Raw genomic sequence first — 19578 nt, 5'->3', positions numbered from 1 at the left:
ATTCACTATAGCCAAGAAGTGGAAGCAACCTAACTGTCCCTCGACTGACGATTGGATCAAGAAAATGTGGTATATATATACAATGGAATACTACTCAGCCATAAAAAAAGACAAAATCGTCCCATTTGCAACAACATGGATGGGCCTGGAGGGTATTATGTTAAGTGAAATAAGCCATAAAGAGAAAGACAAACACTGTATGATCTCACTCATATGTGGAATATAAACCAACACATGGACAGAGAAAACTGTATTGTGGTTACCAGGGGCAATGGGGGTAGGGGGTGGGCACAAGGGGTGAAGAGAGACATATATATGGTGATGGACAAACAAAAATGTACAACCCCAAATTTCACAATGTTATAAACTATTAAAATATCAATAAAAACAAACAAACAAACAAAAAGACTGACTTGCTAGAGACTGGTGGCTACTAGTGAGCTGACAGTCACCAATCCCTCTATGATGGTGAAGTTTAGTTGAGATGAATTATGAGGAACGAATTGTGCTTCAAATCTCGATTGCCTTTAGTTTGGGACAAAGCTACAAAGTTTAAGTTCCCTTCTCTAGTTCAGGAACACAACGTGCCTTATATGCTGGTGTTTCCCTGGTGTCACACATCGTCTGGTGGAGCTCTGTGTGAGCAGGGACTGCTCACTGCTGTCCCCGGCCCCTACAACAATACCAGGCACACCCAAAGTGTACAGCAAACACTTGTTGAATGGAGTAACGTCTGAACCTGAACTCATCTGTCATCCTCTCCAAATCGCTCCTCCCCATGTTCCCAATCGTAGTAAGCCCAAATATCACCCACGTGGCTCCCCAGCCACAGACCTGGGTGTCAGCTCCGACAATCCTTCCTCTTCTCTGGCTGTACTCACCTCCTCCACCCAAAGCTGGTCGGTCACCAAGTCCTGTCGGTTCTCTTTCTTATGCTTGGGCATTTGGGGTTTTGCCCTCTTGGGTCCTCTTGATCTCTCCCTAGCTATTCCAACAGCTGCTTAATGGGACTCCTAGCTTTAGGCTTGCCACTCTCCACTTAATGTTCCATACTTCACCCAGACATCAATATATCATAGGAACCGGATCAAACCTCTTCCTCAGAATGCTTCAGTGGTCCCCACGCCTTCCCAGCTTCTTGGGATGGTGCACAAGGCCTGGTGTGGTTGGCACCAGGCCGACCTCCCTGGCTTTGGCTCTCACTGCTCTTTCTCTTGCATCCCAATCCCGGCAGTACTAAACCAACACAGCGTCGACCTACAGTGGGGAGCGGGTGTTCAGTAAATGGTTGAATTGGACTCGGGGTGCAGCTGGGAAATGATGCCGTCCCCAATCACCCTGTACGGCTGGGCCTGTAGGAGGGGAGACGACTGAGCCAGGTTTGTGAGCTGTAACTATGAGAACGCAGTTACCTCCCCTTCCAGTGGCGTCTCCTGTGGTGAAACTGGGGCCTCTCACACTGAGTTATAAGGCCCTTAGGGCTGTCAGCCGGGTGACATACAAAGCACAGATCCTTGCCAGCATGTGGGAGCAAGGACATCCCAGGGGCCTTGGGCCAAATAATGTGACGTGGGGCCCCTCACTAATAATTTCATGGCACAAAGGGCCACACGAAACTCAGGGGGCACTGTGGCAGGAGGGGCAGGCTGATGCCAGGCTCCCAGCTTCCAAGAGGTGCGGGTACGTGTAAGACTCCAGCTGGCTGTGGTTGAGATTTTCTTTTTTTGCAAGCCATTCACCCTGTCGCCTTCTCTCTTGCAATCCAGCTGCGTCCTTACGCAGTAGCTACTCCCCACCCCCACGCCCACCACTCCTCACAGCTGCAGAATAGCTCAGGGCCCCCCGAAATGAGGGCCCCAGAACCAGACCCTGAACAGAAGCCTGACAGAGCTGGCTGCCTGCGGGTGCTCTATGCTGGGGGGCTGGGAATGCCTGTTGGAGGTAGGAGGGGGCGGGTACCCAGTGAGGAGTAGCGCCCCCCTGTGTTCAGAGAGGAAAATAAAGCAATTGTGTTTGAACAGCCACTTTGCATTACAGAAGACTGATTTGTCCTTCTGATGTGCTGTTTCCATAGAAGCAGGGCTTAACCTTTTAAGTGAAGATTATAAAGCTACCTAATTCATTTAAAATTAGGCTTCAAGCATGTCAGTACTTAATGCTCAAGTGTCACTGTGAGACTTGCTCCAGCCATGGATCGGCCTGCCAGGCAGCCTGTGACTTTCTACATTTGAATATGTTCTTTCCGTTAGCAATCTAGTTTGTTTATTTATTTTTAAAATTAACTTCATAAGAAGATAAAACTTTCAGTGTAAGACCACCAGGGTATTAATAAATACCTTTTAATTAGCGAACCGCATTGACTTCTCTTCATAAACACAGGAGGGCTGGCATACAGGCACGAAACAGGCGCGTTCAATTAAAGTAATTTATTGTATTCTTCCAGAACGGACATAAAGAGCATCTTGGGAATTGATATCACAACACAATGTTATACACCATTTTCACAACTAGCCTTGCATTGAATTTTTTTTAAAGAACATAGTAATTTTTAAAAATCTAAATATTTACATATTAATAAAACATATATACAGAAGATTGAGACATTATCCATAGATATGGAATAATTTTGTTTTTGCTAAGAAAGCCTATAAAAAGGATTTCTGAATAAAGTCTGAACAGTAGTCACAGTAAGCAAACACAAATACAATTTTAATTTACAAAATAGGATTTACTGTTGCAAGTTTATGATATGTGTTTCCAATTTGTGGATCCATTGCACATTTTCGTGAATTGAACAATCCCCACCCTCCTCAAGTATTGACAAATCCAAGCTGTCGCCCAGTCTTGGAAGGAAGTGCTTTTGAAGGTTCACGGTGCGTATTTAACAGATCCCACCGTTGTAAGGTAAAGGTTTCTACTTTTATTAACAACATTTTCATCTTATTGTAATAGAGTTGAAAGGTCAGTAATTAATATTTTTGATTCCCTTAAGAAATATTTCCTTCTGCGAGGCAGAAGACAAATTTTAAAACATATGTTGCAGGAAAACAAAGGCCCTGGTTCATGGTACTTCATCAGACCACTTGAACAGAGGCATTGGTTTCAGGGAAAGGATTACCAACTGGCCTAACACGTAAAAGGCTAATAACTAAAGGGTGTGATGGAAACAACGGCTCTGAACCTTTCTTGCAGCTTCAAAAAGAAGACAAAGGACAGACACACATGTATGAGATGTTAGGTGTTTAGTAGTTAGAGTGATTCCACACGCCACACCTGGAACCAGCTTTGTCCCATTAAGGGGATGCTTCTTCCCAACTTCAGCTGATGAGCTGGTCTTCAGTGGAAACTGATGCATCCCAGAGCTTCCCTCCCAGCTCAGGTTAGCTATTCAGTGTGACATGGCACAAGTACCTTGGACAGGGCAGTAAGGAATTTAGGTTCTAGGCCATTTGGGCCACTGAAGGGGTACCTGGCCCTGGGCAACCATGAACCTCACTCCCCCTCAGCTGCCTCACCTGCAAACCCAGGGGGTGGGACTAAGGGACCTCCGCGATAACTCTGGGCTTGAACACTCTATGACTTAACAATTGCTAGGGAAAGGTGTTAATCAGTAGCACAGTGATTTTCTCCCTTGGGGTTTGGTGTTTCTTCAGTCCAAATTTCTTTCAATCCCATTTTTGTTTTTTGGGTCAGGTGCCAAAGACTCAAGGTAATTTGCTTTATACAATAAATGAGGTGTAAATGCAATGTTTCTAAATAAAATGGCATTTCAAAGTCACCATCTTATTAGAGAAAGGAATCTGGAGGTAAATATTTCTGTAATACAAATACCCACATGGCAAGATATCTCTTTAAAACGAATCCAGAGTTTCATTTGTTGGTTTTATATAAAGTGAGGGCAAAAGAACTAGGAACCAAATAAAGTATATAATATTAATTAAGTACATTTGTGGCCGGTTGCCACACAATGCCAAACACTGGACCACTCAGTTAAAACCATCTGTTAAAAAGTTAAGTATCATGTAGATAACTGGTTATTGTGAGTTTCTCATCTTTTAATGAGTTATTTTGTCACTGTGTCGACACAACCTACGTGAAAGGTTTTTCTTTCCTAAGAATTCACATATCATTTGCACTTATTCAGTTACAAATGATTCTTTTGGGGGGAACTGATCTCATAAATGATTTCACCTAATAGATCAAGCTATCTTGTCTCCCAACACATCTTTTCCATCTTCTAAGCTGATGAAGGTCTAATTAATTTTGGCCTTCACAACTGACCCTTCAATACTGGGAAGAGCCATTCTCCTTTATACTGCATCTAAGCAAATTTAGGTTAAAATAAATTTGCTTCAAAACTCCATGTATTCACATTGAGGTTGTGGAAAAAAAAACAGGGCAGAGACAATTGCTTCTTTTTAATGGACAATGAACTAATTGGGAGTGTACGCTGGACTTTTTAAGGGTGATAAATCAACTCTAAAAATGTTTTTTTTAAATCTTACACCAAATTGGAGGCTTGATGATCACATATTACAAAGAAAGTAAATGAAAACTATTCCACCATGACGGGTAGACTTCACAGAACACCCATTCCTTGGAGTAACCTGAAATGCTACATGGATCTTGGAGGAAATTCACACAGAAGAGCTGCATACGCTAATGAACAGTGTCCCTAAAGGCAAGTCTAGGCAGTGAAATCTGGCTCTGTGTCCTCCGTGTTTTCTCTCCTGGTGTCAAATGTGTCACCTACAACAGAGACAAGAAGATGAAGGGGGCGGCTTCTCTAAAGGAGAGTTGCACACTTTCCTATGACACGGCTGGAGGTAGGTATTCTGGATAAGTGAAGAACGTTGTTGGAGACATGTCTGTGTTTCATATTTAAATCACTAATTTTTAGCCAAGGCTTTAATTGTGCTAAATGAGCAATTTTAGCCATTAGAAATTTGTCATCATTAATTTTACAGGGAAGCCTATGAATGTGTATTACTATTTGAGCGTGTCCATATACTGTCCAGTAAGAGAAAATGGCTAAATATGATTTACCTGTAAAACAGAATATCACGTAGCTATTAATGTGTGTGAAAATTTGTAATAAGATGGAAAATGCTTTTTAGGTTAAAAAAAACAACACAGGAAACAAAATTTTATGTATTTGATCTCCACTGTGTAAACAAAATAAATATAGTGAAAAGTGGGAAAAAACACCCAATAATGGTTGTCTCTGGGTGGTAAAATTCAAGTAATTTACATTTTCTTCCTCATACTTTTATTAATTTTTAAAAAGTATGTAAAAGAAGGCCAATTTATGACAAAAATTGCTAAGCCCAAATGAGTTCTGTACTACTCTATTTCAAATTCAGAAGCCTCCTTTTTAAATTTTAGAAAATTTGAGGTTTAAAAAAATAAGTTTTATTTCTTCCCAACACAAATCTGTTGGGATTTTCTTCCCAAGTCCTGGGTGCTTTTCCTTCGTTATCAGAGCACTCTCTCCACACCTGCATTCAGCAGGGTGTCACGGCCTCTGCCCCCACACAGGCTGGGGCTCTGGGGGCTAGCCCTTGTTCACCAGAACCTACCACAGTGCTGATTGCCAGGAGCTGCTCAAAAAAGGCTTACTGATGGGGTTGAGGAAAAAGAAATCAAGAAAATATGTTTTTCCACTATAAAATCTGTATCCATTTTTGTTAAAACTAGACACAGAGAAGGTTGCTTCAAGGTAATGGATTGAAACAAATGTCACTGGACTGCTTGACTGTAACCTTGACCTGGTCGATTTTGGTTCATAGAAACACTTAAGGATTTACACCCCCTCCTCGCCCTCCCCAACACATGAATTTGGAAGGAAAAATAAAGGTAATAAAGGCATTGTTAAATCTTTAAAAAGGACCAACTGTTGCCAGCTCAGATAAATGACATAAGGAAGGTCTGGCAGTAGAGTCTCAAATCCAAGGATGAAGCTACCTGTGCAAGAAAGGGGGAATTCACCTTGCAGACAGTCGCTTTAGGGCACACATGAGGAGGAGGAATTAGTAGTAGTGCTGTATTCAAAGAAGCCACCAGACTGGAACTGTACTTTAGAGGCACTCAAGAGACGTGCCAGTCTAATCAAGATTATTTAATTTCATTACTGCAAAATTTGGGCACCCATCTGATTTCTTTTCCCCTTTCTCAATGATAAATGGTATTATTTATCATGCTGTTCAGTAATTTGTATCAAATATCTATCCACAGTCTAGGGAAAGGCCCTGCAGGGGTGTTCTACGACAGTCTTCCTTATGACCTTACAGCCTTGGGCAAGATCGGAGCAAGAACTCCGTGAGTTTACACTGCGGTGGACTTCAGGTAGCCTTACTACGGACATTCTAATTGTGAAGACTGAGAGACACTGAAATGGAATCCTAAAGGGATTAGTACATCCATCAACTCTTAGGATCTTTAAGAAACATGCAGAGGAAAGCTGGCTTTGGCTTAGGTATAAGAAAGCTATGTGGTGTAATGGCTGGGAGTCGACAGGCCTGGGCTTCGGCCAGGCCACCAACCAGCTGTGGGACCTTGAGAAAGTCATTTAGTGTTTCTGGGCCTCAGGCTTTTTTACCTGTAAAATAAAAGGATGGGATAAAAAGAAGGCATGGGACTAGATGATCTCTAAGGTTCCTTTTTTCTCAGATTCCTTGAAATTCTTTTCAGTTCCTTGAGGTAGTTCTACCATCCCCTGTGTGTAGTTTTCTCATCTGAAACATCTCTCTGCCTCCATCTTCAGAGAGGAAGATACAAAGGTATTATTTCAAGGGGAATGGTTTTCAAATAATAATAATTTTAAAAAGCCCACTGTGTCAGATGACAATGAGGACGGGCAGTGCAAATGCCCTGGGGGCAAGGGAGCTGAGAAGGGTGGGAGAGGAACTCTGGAAAGCACAACTAGAACAGCCTGGTATTCCTCCAAAGGGCCTCCTGAAATGCACAATTTCATTATTAGTAGTAGCGTTTCATGCATCTGCTGGGAGTGGGCCGGGGGTGATAAGAACAAGGCTAATATGAGTTGTCCTGATATTCAGAGAAGGACAGAATGGAAAGGAACAACAGCGATCATCCATTTCAGTTCTCTTAATTCATAAATGTGGAAACAGCCAAACAAGACGAGAAATCCCTTTTATATGACTATGTACAGTAAGAACTTGAAATAAGCAGGTCCTTTTTGTACTACCTGGCTCATTTCTTTTATTTGTCCTTCAATCTGTTGCTTAGCTACTCCAAGACAGAGAAGGCACTGTCTCATTTACATGGCTCAGTTTTCTCACTGCTCTGAAGTTTACTAACATGTCTATCATGCACCTACGAACTCTGCTTTTGTTGCCATCTCAGGATAAGTGCTATCAACGAACACGCAGTCTAGTATGGTTTCTACACAAACTAGCTACCCCATCAATATTTGCTGAATTTAAAACTTACCACCCCACATCTAGAGTTGAGCTTTTTCACTGAGAGGGTTTTTTGCGGTATCTGGGTTTTGTGGGCAGAGAATCTTCAGGTATTCTTTTGAGGGCAGTCAATAAAGAGTCCTGAGACCAACTGAAGGAATAAATTATTTGTCACATGGCCCCTTGATCAGACACCTGTCCTTTGGGCTCTCAGGTATGAACTAATGCAAAGGCAGAAGGCCAGGGTCACAAGCCTTACTGGAAAGTCAAATAATGTGTAGTCAGAATTATGTCCATGGCTTAACACTGTAGCAGATGCTTTAATGAAATGTACTCGGCTGATCTGGTTATCTGATACTTTCAACAGTATCAGGAGTGTGCCACCCATGCTGGATGGATTGGCTTACTCACTCACTCAATTGAAACACTGTATTCATTGGCTGCCCATTCTATGAAGAGCAATGACTGCTTCTCAAAGCTCTGTGGGGGGAGGTGGGAGAGGACAGAATGGACATGAATCTCATCATAAAACTGGTGATCCCTGTTCTAAACAGAAATGTCATTTCATGTTAAAATACTTTCTAATATCGAAAGGTTTTGGGAGGCAAAGTTTGTGACACTAAGTTCTTAGGACTTGCTGTTCTGAGGTTTTCAAGAATATGAAACAGACTGTGAGAAAAATGTAGCCTTTCGTATTCAATGTGAAAAATCTCTGAACACAGGGCACTGGGAACCTCTGATTACTTGGTCTGGGTCTGTAAGAGAAGCCGTGTGCTCAAGCATCTTGCATCTCTGATGTTAAAAACATTTTCAATGCAAATATTTTCATGTGCTGTATTTTCCAGCGGGTGATGAAAATGTAAATGTGTTTTACCTGTTGGTGGTAGAGAAACGCCGTCCAGTCTTTCATCACCGTCAGCCACCTCTGCTGGTTACAAGCATAAAACACAAATCTCATTAGTTTCAGGGAGCACATTCATTTTACCGAATACAGTAATATAATTTAAAAACTCCAATATACATAATAGTTTTCACCTCTCTTTTCCCTTTATAAGCTTCAGCTGGTTCACAGTACAGACTTTAGTACCATCATTTAAATAAAATATTTTTTTAAGATGATGATATAACATCAATATTCCTATATTAAAATTTTTTTATGTCTCATGAATCTTATTCTATCAATCATTGATCATTTCAGTTCATTTTCACTTATTTACATATGCTTAAACATCCACTCAGAATCGGGTGAATTGTTTAAATAAGATCACCAAAGGCACAGAGGTCAATGACCTGCTATGGTAGAATTTCACTTGTCATCCTCAGAACTCTTCCTGTGCGGCAGGCTTAGGAAATCTTGAGAACGAACCTTTCTTTGGAGATGACTGGCAGTTCAGATCCTAGAGCTGCCAATCTTAAACTGGCATCAATTCAGTCATAAATAAAATCAGAAGCAATAAGTGTTTCTTCAAAAGATTTATCACTTGTATGTTTTAAAATGCAAACCTTTGCTCATCTCTGATATATTTTAACCTCCTTGAACAGTTTTCCAAAGGTAGATCCTGCAGTCACAGAAAACCTTCCACAGAACACAAAAAAGAAGGTGCCCACATGTCTCCTGATAACTGACGGGCTTGTCAGTGTCCCCAACATGCTGGGGACAGGTCAAAACATTTCATTATGGCCATTTGGTAAATTCTGTCAGTGCTCCCTAGGTGCCAGGGCTAGTGGCCTCGATGGCAGTTTCCTGCTCGCAGGCACCTCCCTGCTGCCTGCACACGTGCACGTGAGGCCAGTCAAATGAGGGCTGCCATGGGTATCACGTTGCAATGCTGAGTTGGTGGGAAGCAAAACTAACACTATGTTCTTGTTTTTATTGCTGTTGCTTAAACACAATCAGGGTGCAGATATGGCTAGAGACGTTCAAAGATTTCCACTCTGATTTACCCTCTCACACCTTGTCCTCAGATTGCTACACTCTGGCATCAGCGAAAGACCCATTGTCTGCTGACCTGCTAACTCCACCACAAAGAGAGAACACTGAGACGAGACAGAATGGTCAAGACCGATATTGGTTGGAGAAGAGTAGAAACTGCTAAGAATGATCTTGTAGTTGAACATTATTAATAACGTAAAAACATTCAAGTCAAGCAATAGGATAAATGGTCAGATTAAAATTTTGTGAATAGGTTTATAGACAAAACACAGGAAGGACGTACTAAAATGTTAACGGTGTTTCTCTCTGGATGAAAGGCTTATAGGTATTTAAAATTTTGTTCTGGGCCGGCCCTGTGGCTTGGCGGTTGGGTGCGCACGCTCTGCTGCTGGCGGCCCGGGTTCGGATCCCGGGCGCGCACCGACGCACCGCTTCTCTGGCCATGCTGAGGCCGTGTCCCACATACAGCAACTAGAAGGATGTGCAACTACGACATACAACTATCTACTGGGGCTTTGGAGAAAAGAAAGAAATAAATAAAATTATAAAAATATTAAAAAAAAATAAAATAAAATTTTGTTCTTTGGGGTTTTTAAATGGTTCTATATATTTGAAAAATAATGAACCTAAGTTATTTTTATATTTAGAAGACATTATTTTCTTCTAATTGGTTTGAGTGAATCTGAATATAGGCAGATGAACCACCTGGTAGTTCTTTCCTTGGCTAGGATTTTGAAAATTCTTCAGTAATAATAATAGCAATGACAGCCACCACCATTTATTAAAAGCTTACCATTTACTGGGCACTTTACATACATTGTGTCAGTTAACCCTCAGAAAACCCTACAAGGTAGGTCTGTTATTATGTCCATTTTAACAAATGAGGAAACTGAGAGAGATAAAGAAACTAAGATAATACAGGTAGTAAGTGACACCGCCAAGGATCTGAACCAGGTTAATGCCTGGGCTCAGAATCTCTTTGCTATTAACAGTCTATAAATATAGCACTGCATCATTTTGAGCTTATGTTTCAAATCTTCAAGTTTAAGTTCATTTTATACTTCAGTGACTTTGTCTACTTCACATGTATAGTTGCTTTTCATTTAGTTATAACCAAAATCGGTTCTGGGTATAAGTTCCTCTTCCCTTTGTAATTCATCCTCACTTTTTAAAAACAGCCTATGCAATTACGTGCTTTAGAAAGGACAGAACATATACAACCAAAAAATATGTAAATTATTATATATAAATTAATATATGCTAGCTGCATGAACAGGGCCAAGTGTCATGGATGAAGAACATGACAATGTTACTTAAATTTAATTATAACATGTGTCTGTAACAACAAGCTCACAATCTTTCTTCCCTGATGACAGTGAAATTTGGAAAAGATTGAGCAAGTCTAATAAAAATTTAATAGCAGTGACAGCTTTACTCTTAGATCCAATGCAAATAAAAAATTGTGATTTCAGCTCCAAGGAAATAATCTAATGAAAATGATAAAAATCCACACCAGGAAAGGAATCATTCCAGTTATAGAAAAAAAATTATTACATGTGATAAGAGCCCCAAATGAGTTTCTATTTGGATTTGCATAACAACCTTTCAAATCGGCGTGGGGTACTTCTTTTTTCTAGAAGCAGTGAGGGCTTCCTTAAGCGGTGAGTTGATTAGCTTGCCCAGTCAGAGTCTGTACCTAATTCCAGGAATTGAGCCAAGTATGATAAATAAGGTTGAAGTTGTGGAATATCTATGAGACACTGTATAATCATTTGGACTGAAAAGAATCGAGATATAAAAGCATGACAGCAAGCAATATTATTGATCCAAGCCTCTTGGTTCCTATCAGCATGATGAAGGAAATGCCAGCAGCTCTGGTTCAGTTTGCTGGGGTCTCACTTTTGTGCTCCTTGAGGAGAAGAAAGTATAACAATATTTGACAAAAGTGGGAGACAGAACCTATTTGGCAGGTCACTGCTGATGCGCAATCGTTTTGGTCTCGTTTGGTCTGTACGTTAGGGTTAGTTTTCTCCTACAGTCACCTTCCACTTCTCAGACCCTAATAGAACCCACTATACAGGCAGAAGAGAGGTGCCAGGGTGGCAAGGACAAAAATCTCAGCAGATAATCTAAACACAGTGGTCAGAAATGAAAATGTCCCAAATCAAATATGATAACCACGAACAGGGCAGACAATGTTTTGAGCACGTGAGAGGCTACCACGGGAAGGGGAAGGTAGGGGAGCAGTCTACAGTGTGGGTCCCATTCTGCAGAAACAGGCAGGTGTCTGTGAAAATGAGCAGGTGTCATGTGAATTACTAATACAAATGCTGAGGCGGTGAAGAAGTGTGTTCATTGGCCAGTCTGTGTGTGGGAAAGAGAAAGATGAATGGGGAGGAAAGTCCCCACTGTGTGCATGTGTGTTTGCTGGGGGGAAGGGAATGGAGACCCAAAATTGTAACAATTGGTCTCAGCATCTGACAGAAAAAAATAGGCGGTGTGTCTGTGTATAAAATATATAGTACAGGGAAACAAAATTTAAACTGAACTTCGTTTTAGTCATATGGCCCACTGCCAGCAAGGCTGTTTCTGGGCTCTGAGAACAGTCTTCTCCAATTCACTCAGTGGTCAGTATACTCAATATCTACTCAATAGTCTTCTCCCTATGTGTTACGTCTTCCACCTTCAAAGGTCTCTCTTCAGACTTAAACTTTTCAGGTCCTTTGGGGACTGTCAATCCTTCTCCTCAGCTAGAGGCACATGTTCTCTATCACAAAGCCCCCTCTTCCTTTCTCTGGTTGTCTCTGCAGCACCAACAGCAGTGACATCAGAATTCTGGATGGATCCGGTTCTCTTCCCTCAAACTCCCAGGGGGCTCCAAGGATCTCTCACGTTTTCCCATTTACTCCCACCACCCCCTGTGAAGCAGGAAGGGGCTTTGATGGATTCTAAGCAGAGGAACCGAGGCGCAGGCATCAGCGAGCCCACCTCAGGCTACAAATCTGTGGCACGGTCAGGACCAGCGTGCGGGAGAAGCAAAGGGCGGCCGTGGCTGGTTCCTGGGGTGCTTCGGCTCTGTGCCCCTCCTTTGGGCTTACTGAGTATTACATTTAGGTCTCTTCACCATGACAAATTTTAGATTTTTCTTAAACCCAAATATCACATTTAGTATCTTTGTTTTTTTGGGTTCAACAATTTCCCCCTGAAAATCAATAGGTAAATGGAAGTTTTTATATACCCAAAGCAGTCAAGACTGCCAAGGAAGAATTTAGACAACACGAGACCAACTTAATACTTACTAGCAAGGACACCACCCAGGCTTAATACTTGAAATTTGATTTAGGATATAAAAGTGAGGAGACACAGCACCCAACAGGACATCAGTGTGCCATCAGGGGTTGCTTACTATGGAAACCTACTGGGCAATGGTCTTTGATAACACTTCTCATTCAATTGTAAAGAAAATTTTTTCACCCCCCAACTCTTTCCTGGGGCCTGAAACCTACGGGGGGGGGGGTGGAGGAAGGCGGGGGGGGGGGGCGGGGGCGGGGCTAAAGTAATAAGAGGGGCCTTTGTGAGGTAATTCAAGGCCAAGGCAGGAGATCTTTAGCATAAGAAGGAACAAGAGACCCCACTAGCAGGAGGTTAATCTTTAGGTGTTAATCTACCTTGAGTGAGGTCAGGCCACCATGACACAAGACTGAACCTTTGGGGGAGGGTGGGAGAAGAGAGAATTTGCTGAGGAGTGACAGGACTAAGGAGGTGGGGGAGGGCAGAGAAGGATGAGACAAAGGGCTTGAGGAGCAGGAAGGAAGGGGCACTCTGGGACGACCATGTGAGTGGCTACAGGCATACCCAGGAGTACTAAGGACCTTGTTCCCAAACACAGACTCAGGGACGTTGCCACCGCATGGGTTCTGGGAGGGAAGAGACAGGATCTAAGTATTTGAACCTTAGGATCTCAGATGACCCTGATGAACTAAACAATACGACATTTTTTTTGTGGACTGTTTATTGTCTCTTCATTTCCATTGATTGATTATTGGTTCATTCAACAAATATTCTTGCATGTCCACACGGTGCCACACACTGTTCTAGACACCTGAGACAGAAACATGACTCAGATGCGTCTCTGCTCCTGAGGATCTCCCGGTCAGTGGAGGAAACAGTGTGTAACTATTCTGGTGGCAGAAGACTAATGTGCTGGGCTGCCTATGAAGACTCCAGGAGAAAGTAACCTTTGAGATGCTGTAACAGGAGGAGGCGCTGTTTTCCAGGCAGAGAGAGAGCATGAGTGTGAGAGCCCAGTGTATTTCTGAACAGGGAGAAGTCTGGTGTGGCCACAGGAGGCACAGGCCTATGGCAAGAGATGAGGCTGGTGAGGAGGGTGGCACTAGACTGTAAAAAACCTTGTGTACCATGTTGGTGGGGATGGGTACTTTGGGGACAACAGGAAGCTAGCAGAAGTCTTTAGTCGGGGGCAGGGCATGATGAGATTTCACGAGCAGAGGCACAGAGGATGGACTCTAGGGTCTCAGGACACGGCCACCTCTGGAGCTGCACACTGCGGAGCCATGGATGAGGGGACAGCTCACATGAGTGAGGATTTAGAATGGGAACGGCACCAAGTGTGGAAGCTCGGGGACACTGGGTCTAGCAGATAGCAGAGGAGAAAGAGGCAGTGAAGGAGACCAAAGGCATTGCCAGAGAATTTGGAGGAGAAACAGAGAGAACGAAATCACAGAAGAGGGAAGAGTTTCAAGAAGGATGCTATTCGACAGTGTAAAAATCAACATGGAGGTGAAGTCAGAGTGTTAATATAAACAGAAAGTGAAATCTGATCATTGGGACGTGAACGCAGCAAGCGTTATGTAGGGGAGTGAGGTCAGAGGGCAAAACGCAGTGGATTCTCAAGTGAACTGGGATGGGGAAGCCAACTCAGGGAACGCAGTCCCTTCTGGAAGAAATCTGGCCAACCACATTAGGAGAAAGAGACGGCAGTGGTTTTAGGAAATGGCAAGGAAACAGGAATTGTTTGTTTTGGTTTTGGTTGGCAAAGGGGAGGAGGATAAGGTGGTGAACATTTTTTGAGCGTTATTATGTGTCAGCTCTCTATTAGTGGCAATATTTACATTACCTAATTTGAACTCTGAAAACAGCTCTGAGGTCGTATCGGCCTCGTTATATAAATGGAGAACGGGAAGCTCAGAGAAGCTGAGTTATTTGTCCAAGGTCCCAGGCATTTGTAAATGACAGATCAGAGCTAGGAATTCAGACCTGCTCTTGCCACTATATCACGCTGCTGCATTTTTTCGCAATTATTTGTAGATTAAGGAAAAGAAGGCATTGAAAACTGAGAGACCTTGGGAGTGAAAGGGGCATTATTAATAATTACGCCAGGACAACAGGAGCAGAGTGGACTGCCCAGGCACAGCAGGCTGGCTGGTCCCCTGACTTAGGATATGAGGGGCCCACGGGGTTATGGCTGCTTCAGCGACCTCCACCGCTGCCAAGCACTGCTGCGTACGAACACAGCCATCTTCAGAGAGGACACACCGGTTTCATTTATGAAGACATTCAGGTACAACATATGTCTGCAGCCTCACAACAACTCTGTGGCAGGCTTTATTTTTACGTCCACTTCATGACAGACACTGAGGATTAGAAAGATGGAGTGACTTGCCCAAGGGCCAGAGCCGGTAAAGAGCAGACATGAGACCTGAAGACTAGATCTTCTAACTCCACTATGACTTGCTGCCTAAAGCAATAATACATTTTTTTACCAATTAAAAATATTAGTAGTCCATTGCTCTTTATAAAAAAAGCATCAATTAAGTGTAAAAGAAAGCAAAAGGTTAAAAAAAAGAGGAAGGGAAGCTTTTTAATAAAAGATATCACCTACAGCTGAATATTTTAGAGTTCTGATAGCTACTTGTATAGAAAAGAGCTGTAAGGTTTTTCACACCAAAAAACCACTTGGTCCCTCGGTGCCTGTGTGGCTCATTTTGTCAAGGGGGTTCCCAGCCTGTGCTGGGAGCTCTCCTGGAGGCCCTTAGCTGTCCTCCTGCACAGGCTGGGTCACGGTTACTGCCACACATAGTGGTTCACATAAAGGGATGTGTTAGTGACAGTGTCACACATTTGTACTGCTGTTCTAGTGGGCCTCCAGAACATCCGAATGGTAACCTTTCAGCATCTAAAGTCCACCTCCCAAACTCTCACACGCCAGCCACAAAAGCACCAAAGGCTCTTATCAGGCCAGACGTCCTGAGGTTTGATCGGGAATTATTTTTAAAAAAAATATCTAGAGGTTTGTGGCCTCCTAAAGATGATTGTTCTTACACGATGGCAGAAAAGTGACTTCAAAGGGATTCTTCACTGGTAAATTGGCCCACTGTCATTTTGGGGAGGCTGAGACTTCAAATGACCAAATCTAAATAGTCATAATTCAACTAGTATTCACTTTTCCTGGAAGAATAATTCCAGAATTGCCAAGCCCAGATTTAAGGGAGAAAAAAAAAAAATATATATATATATATATACATATATATACTTGACATAAAATCTCTTTCTATCTATTTCATGTGGTGTTTCTGGTAGGATGATTATTGTTATTTTTTACCTTAAGGAAACAGTACTTTTATAAAGTCATGCAGATCCAAACAAACAAAAATCAATAGGCAATAGAAGCAAATCACAAAAGAGACACCCAGTGTCATACACGAGACACATAAGACCATGAATGAGATCAGAAATCTTGTTCGTTCGTACAATTAAAAGGAAATGGCCTGACATAGTTTTTACTATTTAATCTTCAGGTGAATTTCAAAATTCATTTGAATAAGACTTTAAAATACAAAACCATCGCACATTATATAGAGTGTCTCCTTCAAAGCACAAAAGACAGTAAAGGAACAAGGGATCCGAGAGCAGAGAGCTGTACTGTGCGATGTCTGAGAACTCAATCACGGGCTTCTGTGATTATTCTCTTGCAGCTTATTCGTACCTGAGCCTCTTTTTAACCTTCTTCTGGCCAGTTTAATTTGATCCTGTAGAATCTGTACCCAGTCTCTCGGGCCAGGGAGTTTATCCACGTGGTTAGCAGTACAGTATTTTTCTGTGAAGACTGAAAGAAAATGTGAAATAGTGTTAAATACTTTAACAAATACAATACGCAGATCTGAAATAGGACTATATCCCAAGAAGGAAGAAAAGTATATTTCTTTTTTTTTTTTTTTTAATTTTTGTTTGTTTTGTTTTGTTTTTGTGAGGAAGATCAGCCCTGAGCTAACATCCATGCTAATCCTCCTCTTTTTGCTGAGGAAGACCGGTTCTAAGCTAACATCTATTGCCAGTCCTCCTCCCTTTTTTTTTTCTCCCCAAAGCCCCAGTAGACAGTTGTATGTCATAGTTGCACATCCTACTAGTTGCTGTATGTGGGACGCGGCCTCAGCGTGGCCGGAGAAGCGGTGCGTCGGTGCGCGCCCAGGATCCAAACCCGGGCCGCCAGCAGCAGAGCGCGCGCACTTAACCGCTAAGCCACGGGGCCAGTCCAGAAGAGTAGATTTCTAAAAGACATCAGTTCTGCAGCGGATATTCTCAATATCCATATTACAATCGTCGGGTGAAGATGGAGCTTGCAGGGCCCTGTCTACATTTAATGTGCTGTGCTTCAAAATGAAACCCGCTATAAATATTAAGTAGAACTGCTGGAAACTGCTCTTTCTACTTGCTCCATGTCCACGTGTATGTATCTTATGCGCAGAGAAGAAAACGCTTCCTATGGGTCCATTGGCCTCATGACAAAATTCAGCAGGTGTATTATAAGATTTCACTTTTTTGTTGTTAATTAAAAATCTAATGCAAGACTACAGAAAAAGATGATGTTCTCATGGTGATTCCCACTAACTCAATCAGTATTCAAAATAAATCATGATGCAGTTGTGTCTTAAGGAAAGTTCTGCTCTACTCTGAGTCGACCTCTTGCCTATTGCACTAGCTCCTAGGGAAGAGCTACCTGTTAAGCACAAAAGAGACTATGGAGAACCCTATGATGGGACAAAAGGGAGGCAAGACCATTATCCTATTAGAGCCGCACAGGGTGTGACTGCTCACACAGGCACTCTTGTTGACTTTTCTGCTTCACACTCCGGTCCTGAGCACTTTTAAACTCGGTCTTGTCAACTTGCTCTTGGTAAGGTCGACACCTAGTACTCAGTCATAGTGCACTACCGTCTTGGTATTTAAAATACCCGTAATTTTAACGTTTTAAGGGTTTGTTTTCAAAAAAAATGACAAAGGAAAATGTTGACAGATTCAATAAAACTGTAAAATTTCTATTGAATAAAAATTTCATTAGAATGAGAAAAGCTAGTTGCACTAAATATGACTGAAAAGGTTCAATTTCTACCGCTATATCCAGAGCTCATTCAAATAAAAGAGCAACTTCAAAAGTCTCTGTAGAAAGTATACATAGCAAAAAACATTAGGAAAAATGTTTAACTAATACATAAGTGAAAAAAATTGCAAGGCACACTTTATACCTACTAAACTAGAAAAACAATGTTAAAAAGCTAATACTTAAAATTGTGGGGACCTGGCACATTCAAACATTACTGTCGGCATAACCTGGCAAAACCCTTTTGGAGAATAAGACAGTACTACATAATGAGAGACATAAACCTACTATACCTTTGGAATGATGATCTTACTCCTGGAAATTTATACTAAGGAAATAATTTGAAAGAAGGAAAAAAAGCCACATACAAATGCAAACAGTCCAATTGTGCAGGAAGAGGTGAAGGGCAGAATGGGGAGGAGCGGTGTGAGGGAGTGAAGCGAGGGATCCTTTTTAGGAAGCTACCGTGATCCTCTGAGTCAGGGCAGTGTTAGCGAAGACGGCAGGTGGCCAGAACCGTATCTGGAACCGGCATTTCTGGTGACTCATATGACCTGGTCAGTACAGAAGAAAGGGGCGGTTTGTGAGGGGAGGGGTGGGATGTATGAGGCTTGGTTTGGGACATGCTGAGTTTGGGGTGTTTGCAGAGCACCCACGTGGAGAAGACTAGCAGATATTTTGATACAGAAACCTACAGTTCAGGGAAGGGGTCCGGGCTGAAGGTACCGGTTTGAGAGGCACAGACGTATATGCGTAGTTAAAACAACGAGAGAAAAAACATTGACCGGGGATAACATGTTGAGTGAACAGAGCACCGGGCCAGCACAGAGCCAGAGAGAACCCCAGTGTTTCAAAGGAGAAGACAAGGCCCAGGATCCTGTCCATGAAGGACTGGCTCAAGTCAGGAGAACTAGAGGGGTCTCGTAAAGGCCAGTGAGGGGTGCCTATAAAGAGGAGGGACCAACAGTCCAAAGTGCAGAAGGGAGGGCCAGGAAGGGAGGTTTGGAAAGAGTCCACTGGAGGCCATCAGGGAGTGGTGAGGGTAACCACAGACGACACTCAAAAAACTGGGTTCAGTGAGAAAGGGAGAGAAGAGGGAGGAGGGCTGAGGGTCAGGGAGATGTGAGCATGGTTTACAGGCTGAGGGAAGCAGCCAGTATTGTGGGAGAAGAAGGATCCAGGAAAAAGAAGACAATTTGAGGAACCATGCCAGAGGAACTGTGAGGTGACAGGATTGGAATAGAAATGGAGGGGTGCCCTCAAACAGGGGAAAGCTTCCTCCTCTGAACCCAGAAGACGGGAAGACTGGGGGCAGACTGACAAGTGATTATAGGTTGGAGCAATCACTCCTGAGACCTCACTGAATTCAATGGTGAGGGGTATGGAGAGCGTGGGGAATGTCTGGATTTGCCTTGAGAAGAACAGGAATAGGAAGGCAGCAGACTCAGGACACAAGGATGCCAAGCAGGAGAGGGGGCTCCATGCTTATGGTGGCAACAACCTATAGGGGCAGGCTGTTTTCTCCTATGGCACCTTGCAGCTCCTGGTTAGGAGTGGAGACACTGGATGGTGGGGCTAGTCTAGGGTTAAGAGTTTGCTAGACGGTTTTGGCAGAAGGCCAGGGATCTAAAGCACTTGAAGATGTTGGTGAAGATGCCCCCTGGAATGAATTACCTCAACTTTCTTCACTCCCCCTTCCTGCCAAAATCTGGACAGGAAGTGAAGCCAGAAAAAGGCTCACAGACTTGGAAAAATCTACAGAGATCAGCGAATGGAAATATCAATGGGGTTGGCAAGAAAGTGCCATGGAGTAGGGGCAATTGAGA

The 19578-nt window shown here is 42.8% G+C and overlaps 1 protein-coding gene across 3 annotated transcripts in view; it reads right to left on the bottom strand.

Annotated features, from left to right (window-relative positions):
* Positions 1-2411: 2411 nt before the first annotated feature.
* The window catches only part of BEND7 (BEN domain containing 7), an 80692-nt gene continuing 63525 nt past the window's right edge, over positions 2412-19578 (bottom strand). For all 3 annotated transcript variants that reach the window (XM_014783656.2, XM_087420817.1, XM_087420816.1), the window contains 3 exons: positions 16361-16480; positions 8296-8346; positions 2412-4749 (listed from right to left, as the gene is read on the bottom strand). In XM_014783656.2, the coding sequence (XP_014639142.2) occupies positions 4688-4749; positions 8296-8346; positions 16361-16480 (233 nt within the window). In that variant the 3' untranslated portion in view covers positions 2412-4687. The remainder of the gene's footprint in view (positions 4750-8295; positions 8347-16360; positions 16481-19578) is intronic.

Source organism: Ceratotherium simum, chromosome 32 (assembly GCF_057802395.1).
Source record: "Ceratotherium simum simum isolate JZ-2026a chromosome 32, ASM5780239v1, whole genome shotgun sequence".
Classification (NCBI taxonomy): Eukaryota; Metazoa; Chordata; class Mammalia; order Perissodactyla; family Rhinocerotidae; genus Ceratotherium; species Ceratotherium simum.
This window is presented reverse-complemented; position numbering and strand designations above follow the sequence as displayed.